Below are 14,214 nucleotides of genomic sequence, written 5' to 3' on the forward strand. Positions count from 1 at the left end.
AGCAAATATCTTGAAAGGGGTACTTCATTTTAATTAAGCTACATAAGATTGCATTTCTAAACACTCCAGCAACTGAATCACTTACTGGAACACGGTTATTACTTACAGCAAAGCAATACTGTAGTCCTTTTCAGTATATACATTTGTGCACCAGTGTAACACCTAAATAAATTAATCACATAGCACAGCTGTCTGAAAGCTAATGATTAGAGGCTGCAGGACTGAGTCAAGGGAAAAGAAATGTAAAAATTGCCCCTAAACTTTGCCTGATCACATGTAAATGTGATTGAGTTTCTGTTAGAACTCAGTGGTTTGTCTTTTCACAGCAGAAAAAAATTATCTAGTAGGTGTAAATGAAGACAGAAATCAGAAGGCTCTTGTTAGTATTTGTGACAATGCCAGCTAGACTAAAATTGAACATGTAGGTCTAATGATATTATATGATCATCTTAAGTGCAGTTTGAATTTCATACTCCTGGGCTGGATACATCTGAACAATATTGAAATATTAAAAATTGCCTTTAAATAGCATATGATTAGCTTCTTGCAGAAAACACTATAATTATCCAAAGATGTCCAGCAAATAGTTGGGGAAAAGTTGATCTGGAGTATAGAACATTTTCTGGGTCTGGAGAGCTGAACTCAATGCAGACTTCCAGTGCAAACTGGGGAAATTTACTGGCATGGTTGAAAATGTGGTAAATATTTTGCTGTCTCACCAGGATGTTGTTTGACTGAAATATATCTATTATGGTTAGATGTGTACTACTATGTGGATGAGGGATTACGTACATGCCTAGCTAGAAAGGCCATATCACAATTCCCATGTTTTTTCTCTCTTTGAAGTTACTAGACATGCCAACATATTTCAGACTATTGGTTGTGTCTGAATTGTTCATTTGGAAAACCTGATATTTGCAATTTGGTCTCAGAACTGTTTGGATTGGATGAAGTAAGTTATAAACTTCATGCTCTGTTTCTTGTTTAAATGAGTGCAGCTTTTTCAATCAGATTTCTAATGAAATGAAGAAATAGAAATTTGCTTTTATTTTTGCATTTTTGGTGAAACATTCCTGCCAATAGATTTGCTGGCAAGAACATTTATGAGGAACTAACTTAAGCATGTGCTTAGACTCTGTTCAGCAAATTACCAATGGCCAAAATTTCAGAAATACTTTAGATATTTAGTTTGGCAAAGAAAAATCCAAAGATGCATTTTCAAAGGTGTCTAGGCAGGTCTAAATGTTGATAATTGAATCCAAAAATAACAATTCAAACAAAGTTTTGAGAGGAATTTTACAATAATCATTCAGGTGGGTAAAATCTATTGTTAAAAGTCTATGTATATATTTGAAAAGTGACAAATGCTTTTGTTAGCCATATAACTGAGTTATTTTCAGCTGTAGTATTGATTCTGAAGAATTTAGCCCTTCTTTTTTAATTATGTTCCAGTTTTTCTGTTTTTATACAATGCAAGAAACTCCTGAGATGCAGTGTAAGATTTGAGTTTCATTCAGAATTTGAATTAAAACCAAATGATAGTATCCAGCTCTTAGGTAGCACTCTACAAATACTAATTCATTTAACCCTTATGCGCATACCATGAAGTCAATTGAAAGAAAATGATTATTCAGATCTCGGAAAGGGGAAAACTACGTATGTACCCAATGCCACAGAAGGAGAGGAAATTCAAACCGAGAAACACTTAGTTCCCTGTCTTGAGTCTGTACCACAAGCTTGTCACTGATTAATATCATCAGCTCTACCTTGTTGTTCTGCACTCAGACTGTTAGCCAGTTTTTCCTCAAATGAACTTAACTAATAAAAACTGAAACTAATACAGTCATTCAGTTAACTTCAACCGATTCCCTTTGTAATAAGCTCTTTATGAATGCTTTGTTAAGTAGATTTTATTAGCTGTGATCAGTTACAAGAGTGATATGATTTTGCTTGTTTTCTGCGTCGATAAATGTGGAGGTGCTTCTGAATCATAAATGGCCTTTATTTCAAAAATGACAGTATAGTGGAAGTTCCAAAATTGATAGAGAAAGAATTTGAAATGGATTTAAATTGGGATGAAATTAATGCTTTTTAGGTTATACATAAATTTTTTTGGAGAATAAGTGAACATATTTTGCTTTTCTAATTGTTCATATGAAAAAATAGTGCATCAGTTCGCAGTTCTCCACCCATAATAATAAAGTTTCAAAGCTCAAAGGAGCATAGCTTTTTTTCTCTTGCTGGAATATGAATGATCTATTCATGTTAATTTTGAGAACATAATACAGTGACATACAGCTGTTAAATGTGTGTTATTGATTTGAGTGGGGGTTGAAGACACTTAATATGTATCAAAATCATACCATTAATTAAAATGTTTTATAATTAAAATTAATAAAAAATTCATTTCTAAAGCATTTCAGAGCACTTCATCACTTAAGGGTTAGGGGAGAATCCCCAGAATGAAAGAAATCTCTAATTTCAGAATAAGGTGTTATACAAGCAGGACAGCAGATGTGTGGAGCTACTGGAATGAAAGGAAATATTGGTGCATTGCAGTAAAATTTTCTGTTGTTTTAAGCTTTACCTTAAAATTAGGAAAATATGGGACAGCCTCATTGGTTGTATCCTATTCATTTATTGTATCTGCGATAAAACAGTTCTTAAAAACAGCAGTTTCCAAATTTTTTGGCCCCAAAGATCTGTCAGGCCCCAGAATTTCTGAAGACCCTTTTTACCTTCAAGCACATCCAAAAAGGCCCCTGCAGAGCAGATGGAGATTCCACGTGTAGCTGTGGACTCTGCCATGGGCTGCTGCTGTTGTTTTCAGAACTGCTGGCAAATCGCTAGTCTATACATTTTTGAAGGAGATGAAAGATGTTCCAGCAGATCAATGCTCTATGAGAAAGTATTGTTTCACTGAGAGCAAAAGTTTTGCAAGAGTATGCCAAGTATAATTACATCCATTTAAAAGGGGAAAGTGAAGTGTTTTGATGTGGTTGAAATGTTAACTTCTGATCACAGTAGAAGAGAATGTTTTAGGGTTTCAATTCAATATTTATTTCATATCATAAATGTTATTTTATAAAAATTGCCTCTGTGTTTCTTCCACTGTGAGTTTCGGGACACAGGAAGCTAGTTTACAGCATGCATCTGTATCACTTGCTCTCTTGTGTATGCATTTCTTTAGTATGCCCATTGGCACAGTATGTCTACATAGATCTCTGCTCTGTTATGTGACCACATGCTGAGCTCTCCTTGCTTTGCTGAGCCTCTTGCTTCTACTAATTCATTCTTAAAAGAAACAAAAAACCTATTGGGTAATTTCGGCAATGGGGACACTGGGAAAGACTTTAAAGAAACTTGGCAAGTAATGTGTCATTACTGTAGGCTCCAGAAGGATGTTTCCGTAACAGAAACCTGCAGGCCATGCTAGCATCCTGCACCTGCTTCTCCACAGCTCAATTAAGAAATGATAGGTTTCTTTGTATCATACAGTTCTTCATTTATCTCCTTGTCATTGGTGGGGAAAAGTGGTTCTTCCTGCTTAAGAGTCAGTGCAATTTGTGTTCTCAGCTTTGCTTGTTTGCTTATCTGTCTATGTTCTTTGGTGTTCAGATGTATCTTTTCTGAATACACAGACTGGACAGTCAGTTTATTCAGTCTCATTTCTATTTTTTTATTTAAGGACTATACATTTCAAAGCTTCTAATTACAAGTTAAATGCAAAAATATGAGTACCTAGAAATGACTGAAGTGTTTAGAGTGATTTGGTATTTCTAGCTCATGCTGGAGCTGTAGAAGAAGCCAGAATGGCTTCGTTGATTTGGATTTTGATCACCTGAGTTTGTATTCCCCAGAATTTTACTCTGAGTTTTGGGTCTGAAAAGCTCAGTAGTTCAAACCTCTGCCAAAATCATATTCTTTCATCCAGTTTCACACTGAAAATACACAATATCATTCATGTAGTTTGAATTCAGGACAGATCTCTAGATAAGTGTAGGTTTGTTTTGGATGGTTTTGATGTCATTTCAATCCTCCCACAAACCTGAACTAAGTTCAAGCACACAAGACAGGAAGCAGAGCAAGCAGTGTTTTGCTGAAAATAATTTGTATGTTTCTGATTGAACCTAAGCTGGGGCTGAAGGATCAATATTTTATAGCAGTCTCAAAAAATACAATTTTTTCAGTTTATTTTAAAACACTGACATTTGAAAAGTTGTACCGAATTTCTGTTTTTATTAATATACAGAACTTCCAGTGCAATGAAGCTATGTTTGAGGCCGTGGAACAGCAAGATCTGGATGCTGTTCAGATTCTTCTCTATCAGTACACACCGGAGGAACTGGACCTAAACACACCAAACAGTGAGGGATTAACTCCTTTGGATATTGCCATTTTGACAAACAACGTCCCTATTGCTAGGACCCTTCTACAGGTTGGGGCGAAGGAAAGCCCACACTGTAAGTAAAGAACACAAATTGAATTGGCTTAGATAATTGCCAGTAGGAGATTAGATTTACTGTTGTTTTGGAAAATTAATTATGTTATGCACAAAGTTTGACTGGTTTTATCATTAAAATGATTATATCAACAATAGTACTACAGTGCTGGAGGGTATTTGAAGGACTATCTGCTTGTTGGATGCATGCTCAGCAGATATTTTTTGTTCCCTAAGCCAGGCATACCAACTGATGAATCAGGTTGAGCTTCTAACCTGATTAACACTGGGGGAGTTGAATTAGTATCAGTACTGAGAAGAAATCTTTAAAAATATGTGAACAGGACCTAAGTGAGTAATCCAAAGATTGTAGGGTGGCATACGGAGTTTGTCATCAAAAATGAAAGGATAATGGATTATCTTGACTATAGTTTATGTTGATTATCCTTTTGATCTTGGCTGTGATGCCTTCAGGAAACAGCTTGTGTTGAAATTTATCATTTCCATTACCTCAGACTCCTGCTCATAACTCTTCAGTCCTAGTCTTCGTATGACCCAAAATCTCACTCAAATGAGAGTTTCAAAGTCTTACAGAACCAGTGAAAACTTTAACATGAGATAGGCCTTCTCACTTTACTGGAATACCAATATTGTTTATAACTCCTTATTGTAGTTATAAAACTATCCTTTGTATTCCTTCATGGGCATTTTTATGCACAATTTGTGGGTTGGATGGTGACTTACCAACCCAATTAATCAACTGTAAACTGTGACACAAACTCTGACGCCTTACTTGTGTCTAAAAATACACCAGTTTATGCGAATTTGTTTTAAACTGTCAATGCCTATATTTAGGACATTCCCAGCAAGGCCATAATGAGACTGTGTTTGAGGGGTTCGGCCACTGCAGACTCTGCCATTAATTTCAAGTTAGTTAAATTAACAACATTTAGTGCTGGCATGTCAATCTCAGTGCTCCAGGAAATTGCACCTTGAGGCTACTAACATTGCCAGTTTTTTCACTGGAGAGTGTGTGTGCATGTGCGTGTGTGTGTGTTGAGTTTTTTTGCCAGACCCTCAGTGTTGGTACACCTTTATTGCTTTTCTATGTCCACAGCACTTATATTATCATTTATTCTGGCCTCCTTTAACCTTCCCTGGAGATTTTTGCATAGTGTAGCTGCTCAGTGAAAAGAGTTTTTTAGCTTTATATTTATTTGTTTATTTTTCTGTCATGGTTCATGACTGAGGCTTTAAAAAAAAGTGTGACAGCATTTAGAGTACATGATTGACTGCTGAAGCAACATTCATTAACCATGACAAATCTAGAGGAAAACACAGTCTTGAGTGTTCTAAACAGCAGTAAAAAAGACTAAACTAATTTTTCATTGACCTCATCTGTAAATAAATGCAGTCTGATGGCGAGCAGGGGCAATCATAAATTAGTATTCATTTCCTGTAATTAATGCAAACATGCCTATGAACACAGAGAATATGAATATATAACCACCTCATTTCCATTTCAAAATATACCCACCAAATTTCCACTTCACTTATCTTGATATTACTGATTGAAATAATGGATCAAGCTTTCTCCATAAAAGGCAAATGATTGTTTTTTTCCTTAAGGACTTAAAGTTGCTACTTGAAAGCAAAATGCAAAAAATTATTTTCAGCGCTCAAAACAAAGGTTTGCACCGTGTTTGTATTTGGCTTCATTCCTGGGGAACTGACAGCAGTCACTTTCTATTTTCTCCAGTCTTTCTGCTTTGCCTCCTGTACTTAACCAACCCTGTTAGAATGAAATCCTTTCTGTTTATATGATCTCAGGGCTGTAAGAGCATGATCCAGCACTCAGCAGGAGCATTTTCATTTGTCTATGGTGGGTAATTGAGCAAAACTTCTCCAGGCTGTGTGGGAGGGGCGGAGTTTTCAAGGGAAAATTCTGACTCACCTCAATTTTGGGACAGGACACAAGCATCACTTAATCTGATTGTAAGTGACTGTACAGGACATACGCATAGATCTGGGAGATTGCAAGGTGAAGCCCCTTTCCAAGTGCACACAGAAGTCTTTCTCTTGCTCTTCTACTATCTTATCCATAGGGATCCAGCTGGAATCTCAGTATAGCTGCTAACATAATGCTATAGAAAAGAGGATCTTGAGGATAGATAGCTTCCAGCTGTATCACCTGGATTGCTGCCTGGAATGGGCAGAACAGAGGATAAAACCATAGAAAATGAAACTATGATCTTCATTTCCACATGGAGCTCAGGCTAAATCTTATCAGGAACCTAGCGTCTCTTAAACTCAAAGTAAGCAGGATCAGAGAGTACAGCATTTAGAATATTAACTTAGTGGGGAGGAGGGAGAACTTTCACTGTTGTCAAAGTCCACTGTGTTACCATCTTTTCAGTTACTGTTATTCATCACATGTTCTTGGCTTGGCTTGTTCATGCAAACCCAAATAAAAATAAGATTAAAATTTCCAGTGGCTGATTTGACATGTTTCCAAGACCTGACAAATGTGGATCTTGATTAAAGAGATACAGCCAGATCCTCAGTGGGAACTTGAACCAATGCCAATTCATAATCACCTGAAGTTCTGGCCCATAAAATCTCCCTTCTCAGTCCTGGTGTGCTATCAGATGTGTTGCATGCTTATTGTAGGCATGCATCCAGGAAACCCTATCACCTTTGGCCTCCCAGTAAACAGCCAGTACTGAGGATACCAGCAGATTCCAGTAAGCTGGGCCCATATGTCTCTGATGTCCATATGAAGAATGATCAGACTTCAAGAAGGATGGCAGCAAGCCAGCTGCTGAAAGCAAAATCTTAGAGACAAACCTCCTTCAAAAAAACTTCTTTGGATGTCAGAGGTGTTAAGTAATTCTTTGCGCTCCCCCTGTGGTTTTTAAAGATCCAATGGCACTTTTCACAGTAGTATGCAGGGTTATCCTTAGACTCTGTTCAACTGATTGCGATACTGTGATGAGAGACAATGGGCATAAGTTAATAAAAAAAAAAGAAAGAAAAGAAAAGAGGTTCAGAGTGGATGAGAGGAAAAACTCTTTCACCTAAGGACAATAAAGCAGTGGAACAAGTTGTCCAGAATGGCTGTAAAGCCTGAGAGTTTTTTCTGGAAAGTTTACAAGACCAGACTGGATCAAGCCCCTAGTAACCAGGTCTGACCTAATAGCTGACCCTGTTTAGAACAGGAGGTTGGACTAGAGAAGATCCCTTCCAACCTGAATTATCCTATAATCCTATGATTCCAGGTTGGGAATAACGCATTCTTATGTGCCCAGCAGATACCTTCTGTCATGTCACATTTTGATGTTAAAAGCCAGTCAGAGTCTTGGTCTCTTATGCAGCAGTTTGATGTTTTCATAGATGTCTACTCCTTCCTTATACAAGAAAATGATCAGTGCAGCCTGTGTAAGACTCATGCTATTCCCATGAAAACCTTAGAGAAACCGGGAGCTGGCTGTCCCTATGCAGCAACTGCCCATCATTGCTATGAGTTGTGGCTTGTGGCAGTGAAGCATTTTGGATAAATAGGGGCCTTTTAAATCAAGAGTATCTGAGAGCTCTTCTGCAAAATTACTAGACACCAGATAAAATTTATTTTCTGTGACTTCAGAATTCCTTTTCTTGTACGCTGTTTCCTGTGTATTGAACATCAGATCAGTTGTTGCATTCCTTCTCACATTAAGCAGCTTTGCAAGTTCTATTTTCTAACCTGTACATAGTTTGAACAAGCTCAGGCTAAGAGCAGTTCTGAAAATAGTGATTGATTCTACATATTACGCTGCATAGGGGCTAATTGAGGGCAGTCCTGTGGACTTGGGCAGAAGTCAAAACCTATTTTAGCTTGTAACCTGTGTTATTGTCATTTTCATCTTTATATAGCACGCAGCAGTTTATATGGGCATACTGGAGGGACTGCTAAATGTTGAATAGAAATTGTTCTGTGCACTGGAGAAAAACAGAACCTCCATGTGTCAAATTGTTCACTTTTTGTCAAGACTGTCAGAGGACTAAATAGATACGTACCTGGGGGACTGAGGCACAAAGAAAACCTGGAAAGAGATCTATTGAAGCCCGGCCAGGGCCCTTAAGCACAGCACTCATTCTTAGGTTTGCCAAATAGATCTCTCTTCCCTTACAGAGATTTATATATTGTATGTGTTTATCTATAACCAATACCAGCCTCTTTTTTTCCATGGAAGCTTATGATGTTATGGCTAAGTAGAGGCTGGATAGAAACCAAAATGTTTTATTGTTTTAGTTCTTTTCTTAATGTTCCATCAACTTAAAACAGTCTATTTCAGTCTATTTAAGACATTTTTAAGAATGTGAGAAACACTAGGAAGTAAAATTTGCTCGATTTATTCAAGTGACCAGATCCTCAAGTGGTATAAATTGGCATGGCTCTAATCTGTTTGACTACAGGACATCTACCAGAAGACAGTGTTGCAAGGATTTGACCTTATATGGGTTATACTGGAGTGCTTAAGGCCACAATATTATCACTTAAGTCCATCAAGCAATTATTTACTTTTCCCTTTTCTTGCTAGTTGTTAACATGGAAAGCAGGTCAGCACATCTGAGCACATTGGTCCAGGAAGCACAGCAGCGAGTTACTGAGTTGTCTGCACAAGTGATGAACGAAGGCCTTGGTATGGACAACACAGAAAAAGAGAAGCAACTAAAAGCATGGGAGTGGAGATACAGGCTATACAAGCGCATGAAGGCAGGCTACGAGCATGCTAGTAAGTAGAAGAAAATAATTATGAAGTTCAAGACAGGAACTCTGCAACTGAGAACACTCTGCCTTTGTCGAACAAAGATGTTCTGATATTTGCAACACTGCTGTGAAGCAGACCAGTGTTAAGGTGGGAAAACTGAGAAATACAGCTAAATGCCATTACCCATAACGAGAAGAGAATTGGTGTTAGAACAAAAGAGGACCAAAAATGTGAGAGCAGCAAGCACACAGTTCCTTCAGGAGCAGGTTGCTTAAAGCTGATAAGAGGAGCCCTACAAACTTTTCTTTTGGGATCTAATCATTCTGTCCTGCTTCTTTTTCTTCTTATTTACTTCTGGATTTCATTTAGTGTGATCAGAATTTAAAAGAGGACTATTAGGAATATATGGCTAGGAAGGAAGAGGGACAGAACATTGGCCTTTTTTCTGTTGGAATTTAAAAAAATCTTTAAACATTTCTGTTTCAGAAGAATGGAATTTTAAATATTTGATCAAACAACGGAATTTAAATTTTCACATAAAAACTGTGAAAATGTAATCTTATTTTTGGCATCTACGTATGAGAGCAATCACAGATTGGACCACTTTAAACCGTTCTACAAGTGAGTCTGTACCCAAAGTAAAAGTTATTTTGGACCCATGGCAAGGAGTAAACAAACAGGGCTGAACTGTTTCACATTTACATCTTTTGACTGTATCCTATTCAGTGAAATACAATCATTGCCATTAACATTTTTACAACCACCTTTACGTAAATGTACTTACAAATAATTTTTGCAGGGTTACTGTATTCTAAATTTTTTCAAGGCAAATATGGTGCTCCTTCTATTAGATATTAAATACAGCAAATACAGCAGTATTGTAAGTTATTATAATGAAAAAATTGTTATTCACGCCAGCAGTAAGTCATGACATTTTGTGTTTGATTTCTGAATTGAGTCTCATTGATAGTCTGTGAATTCAGCTTTGTTTTAAAAGACATTAAGCTTCAACTGACAAATGTATTTTGGAACTGCTACACTGAAACATTTGTGGAATACGCAATTTCTGAATCACAATAATGTAAAAATGGTTTCTGTCATTTGATAAATTTGAGTTTGTTAGTGAAACCATAAAGGTTTAATTAGCTCTTTGTGGTTTTGTCCTTTCTCTCCCCTCTTACCCACCCCAAGAGATTTATAGGGGCTTTTCATTGACATAATTAGCATGAATCTGTTTTATTGGGTTACATATATGCAGGAAGATATTTTTAACCAAAAGGAGCCAAAAACCATGATAGAAACAAATGGTGTCTGCAGGATATTGTTAGCAGGGGCACTAATTAAAATGCTCAAAAGGCAGAGAACACAAACACCTACAACCCAAAGCTCACAATTGCAGGGTGATTTTCAGTGGGTTCTTTGAAGACACAGAAACATTGTTTGAATAGGATTTGTTGTGCTGAAGAGCTGATGTTTTCTCTTCTCTCCCAGGAGCCCCTGAGGCGCCAACCAATGTCTGTCTCATGGTAACAAGCAGTACATCACTCACTGTCACCTTCCAAGAACCTCTGAGTGTCAACTCAGCTGTAGTGACCAAATATAAAGGTACTGGTTTTAGACATCTTCCATTTATCTTAACAATGTACAAAAATTTGAGGGCAAAGTGATGGAGATATTTATCTACAAGAGAGTATATTGCAATGTAATACATATTTGAATTTAATTATTTTCCCTGTCAGTAGCTGTAGAAGTGAAATTTTTTTCCCCAAAGAAAGAAATTTTCAAAAAAGAAAAATAAGTTAACCAAAAGCTTTCTCCTTGAGTGTTTTGAAGCAGTTTGCTTGACTCGCTGTGGTTAGGACATCAGCTCAGTGACTGGATTGAGATGAGCCAGCTATAAAACAAGCTAACTTTTGGTGCCTGTGGGCTTCTGAAACCATGTGTATCTTTGTAAATGCCAAACCCACACCACCATTTCTTAAAGGAATGCCTCTGGAAGCTGAAATTTCTGGCAGCGGCATCATACAGCCCAACTAATTAGCCATTCCAGGGCTGCCACATCATTCCTGGAAGAGCGATACATTTGGGGTGGCACCAGTTAGTTGCAAAGTGGAATGAATAGGAAAATGCTTCCATCTGAATAGCTCTGTTGAATAGAAATGGTTTCAAAACAGAATTTCTGTTCCACAGGAAATTCCAACTTAAAAAAAAAGTTTTATTGCAGGTTAGAACAAAAATGAGAAATTTTAAAATTTCCTGTTTAAAGGAACTTCCAGGTTTTCTAAAATGTTTGGAAAAGTAAGTTCTTCCAAGCTAAGTGCAGCCTCCATCTTGCAGTGGGACCCTGGATTCTCCTTGCACATAAAAGCACTGTTCTAAAGAACTGGTGCCACCTTTGCCTGTCCCAGGGGAGGCAAAGAATGGGGACCCTGAATGTCCTCTTAGTTGATTTCCTACTACTTTTATCTCAGTCTTCCTGTTGTGTCTGTTCCAGTTTGCATTAATAATTAAAAATTCATTGGAGAGGTATTTGAACCTTGGATTTTCATATCAGTAGCAAGAACCATAATGGCTGGGTTGTGGGGCAGTCTGTTTCATCTTGCTGTGTCTGTGTGTCACAGTGATTGCTCCAACAGGGACGTTCAGAAAGCCCCAGTCCAGGGGAGTGCCCAGTCGTTCGTGGAGCTCCTTTGAGGGTGGAAAATGCAGGTGCACAGGCCCCATTAATATCTGCACCCAAAGGACTGCATAAGTTTATTTTGGAATAGGCAAATTTTCTCTCTCTCTCCTCCCGCCACTTCCTATCATAGCTGGGTTTGGCCAACAGAAATTTTTTTATAGTGTTAAAAAAAAAAAAAAAAAAAAAAAAAAAGCACAACCTCCCAGACATCACTAAGACTGTCAAAGTGATTCCATTGTTTATAACCTCAGTAGAAAGGTAAATTACTGTATTATACCTAGTCAGCTGTGCAGTGCTGCAGGAAGTGTGATTTTGAAAAGCATCAAAGCCCTTTAGGAGCCTAAATCTAATTTTCAACAATGGGTTGGGTTGCTGAGAAACTAAATTTCATTTAAGGGCTTCCTACTGCCTCATTTACTCGTGCAAATGATACTTGGGCTCCTAAAACACTTAAGTTCTCTTGAAAATGCTAGCCTGCTCTTTGTAATAAGCAGATTTAGTACAACCCTGATACATTGTCCACAATACGTAATAAATATCAATATTTTCACAGTAAAGCAAATCCCCAAATACAATTGATTTTTAAAAAATATTTTCTAACGGTTGTGGTTTTCTCCTCTTGCATATACATTTGGTTTGAATCTGTTTTGTACCATGCCAGCTCTATTCTCTTTTTGGTAAGTACAACATTAAGAGAAATTTAATCCCATGTGACCTAACTTTCTAATCAGACTAGGTAGCAGTGTCATCACATTTTGAATTATCCTCATTGGTGATCATTTTATGCTTTATCAAGTTGACAGTCCTGCCAGAATGTTCTTTTAAAATCCTTTGTCTCGGGAGACCTGTATATTTATGGTTGGATAAAAAGAAAGATCATTAATAGCTCCTTTTGGTGACTTTCGGGAATTAATTAAGCACTGGTTGTAGAATTGTTTATTACGTTATGGAGTGAGATCCTTTGTCCTAGTTTGAGGGGTCATAAAATGAACCTTTCAAATGATCACTTGCAAGAATGATTAGAACCAGCTAGCAATTACTCACCATGAAAAGAGCTTGATAGCACTGTCTAAGGATGTTTTTAATCTCATATATAAACCCCCAATCCAGAAAACCACCTAAGCATTTTGCTAATTCAGGGCCAAAAATAAGCTGATAGGGTTTTTTTCCCCAGTACTTCTTTTTTTAGTGAAGAAAAATTCAGGAGCTCCTGCAGCAGTGTTTAGGGAATACCTGCTCATTAACAAATGCTAATAATGTTCTTTCTCTGGACCTGAATTATAGGGGATAAAAACTGACATCACTTCTGTTCAGTTTAGTTCAGTTCCTTAAAAACGTTCAGAAACTGCCAGTTCCTTTTTTCTGTGTCATCTTTTTTTTACATGTTTTTCCAAAGTTTTATTTGCTCAAATGTCATTTGCAAACTGGGCTTGGAACATTATCTAACTGTTTGCTATTTTCTTGTGTGTGATCCTTTCCCTTGTTAACTGTATAATTTACAAATAATAATAGAGGAGAATAATACTTTGCACTCACTCCCTAACCACTAAAACCATCTCACTTCATTAGGAGATTTAATTTTAACCACACACAGTGAATGAGTATTGACTTTGGTGTCCCAGCTGGATGGCAGTTCAGTGATTGCAGTCTGTCGAGCCATTGCTTTGAGGAGCCAGCGTATTCTTTACTTCCTCTCCTGGATTGTTGTTTAATGTTGCAGGCACCATCCTAATGGCTCCCTTCAGTTTCCCTACAGAGAAGGCTACAGTGTGGTGGTGGCTGCACTGAAATTATTCCTATGTATATTGTAACTTAGTAAAGTGTTTTGAGGTTGGAAGCAGACAGGAATGACATAAATCAATAATAATAGTAATAATCTTTTCTGCACTAGAGAGAGATTTAAAGCCAGAGACATTCTACCCCAGCCAGTTTTAGGAAGGATGGGAAGCTTCACTGTAATACTGAGAAGAAAAGCCCCTGTCCTTGGCTAATCATGCCCTGAAGTCAAACTGTACACCCCATCATGGAAATACTTAGGACCTGCCTTGATTTTATGTCTTTGAAACCACAATCAAAATGTTCTACACTAATATACAAAATATCTTGCCACAGTTTGAAACTAAGGTGAACCTTATTATAGAACATTTTATACATACTGTCATGTTATTACTGCATGATGTTTTTTTACCCCAAAGCTACACTACTGTAACTACCTTGATGCAAAAAATCACAGCAGCATCATAATCCAGATAGGCACCACTTAACTTCTAGGAGCGGTCCCATTGGAGCTGGGTAGTAGGTGCTTGTAGGGCTTTTAAGAATTACTGTCTTTCACCAGTTAG

At 37.4% G+C, this 14,214-nt stretch overlaps 1 protein-coding gene across 1 annotated transcript in view; it reads left to right on the forward strand.

Annotated features, from left to right (window-relative positions):
* The window catches only part of ANKFN1 (ankyrin repeat and fibronectin type III domain containing 1), a 67,981-nt gene that overhangs the window by 2,766 nt on the left and 51,001 nt on the right, over positions 1-14,214 (forward strand). Inside the window, exons 2-4 of the mRNA XM_026099072.2 lie at positions 4,253-4,463; positions 9,022-9,216; positions 10,684-10,797. Of these exons, the coding sequence (XP_025954857.1) occupies positions 4,253-4,463; positions 9,022-9,216; positions 10,684-10,797 (520 nt within the window). The remainder of the gene's footprint in view (positions 1-4,252; positions 4,464-9,021; positions 9,217-10,683; positions 10,798-14,214) is intronic.

The sequence above is a fragment of the Dromaius novaehollandiae genome, chromosome 18 (assembly GCF_036370855.1).
Source record: "Dromaius novaehollandiae isolate bDroNov1 chromosome 18, bDroNov1.hap1, whole genome shotgun sequence".
Taxonomy (NCBI): Eukaryota; Metazoa; Chordata; class Aves; order Casuariiformes; family Dromaiidae; genus Dromaius; species Dromaius novaehollandiae.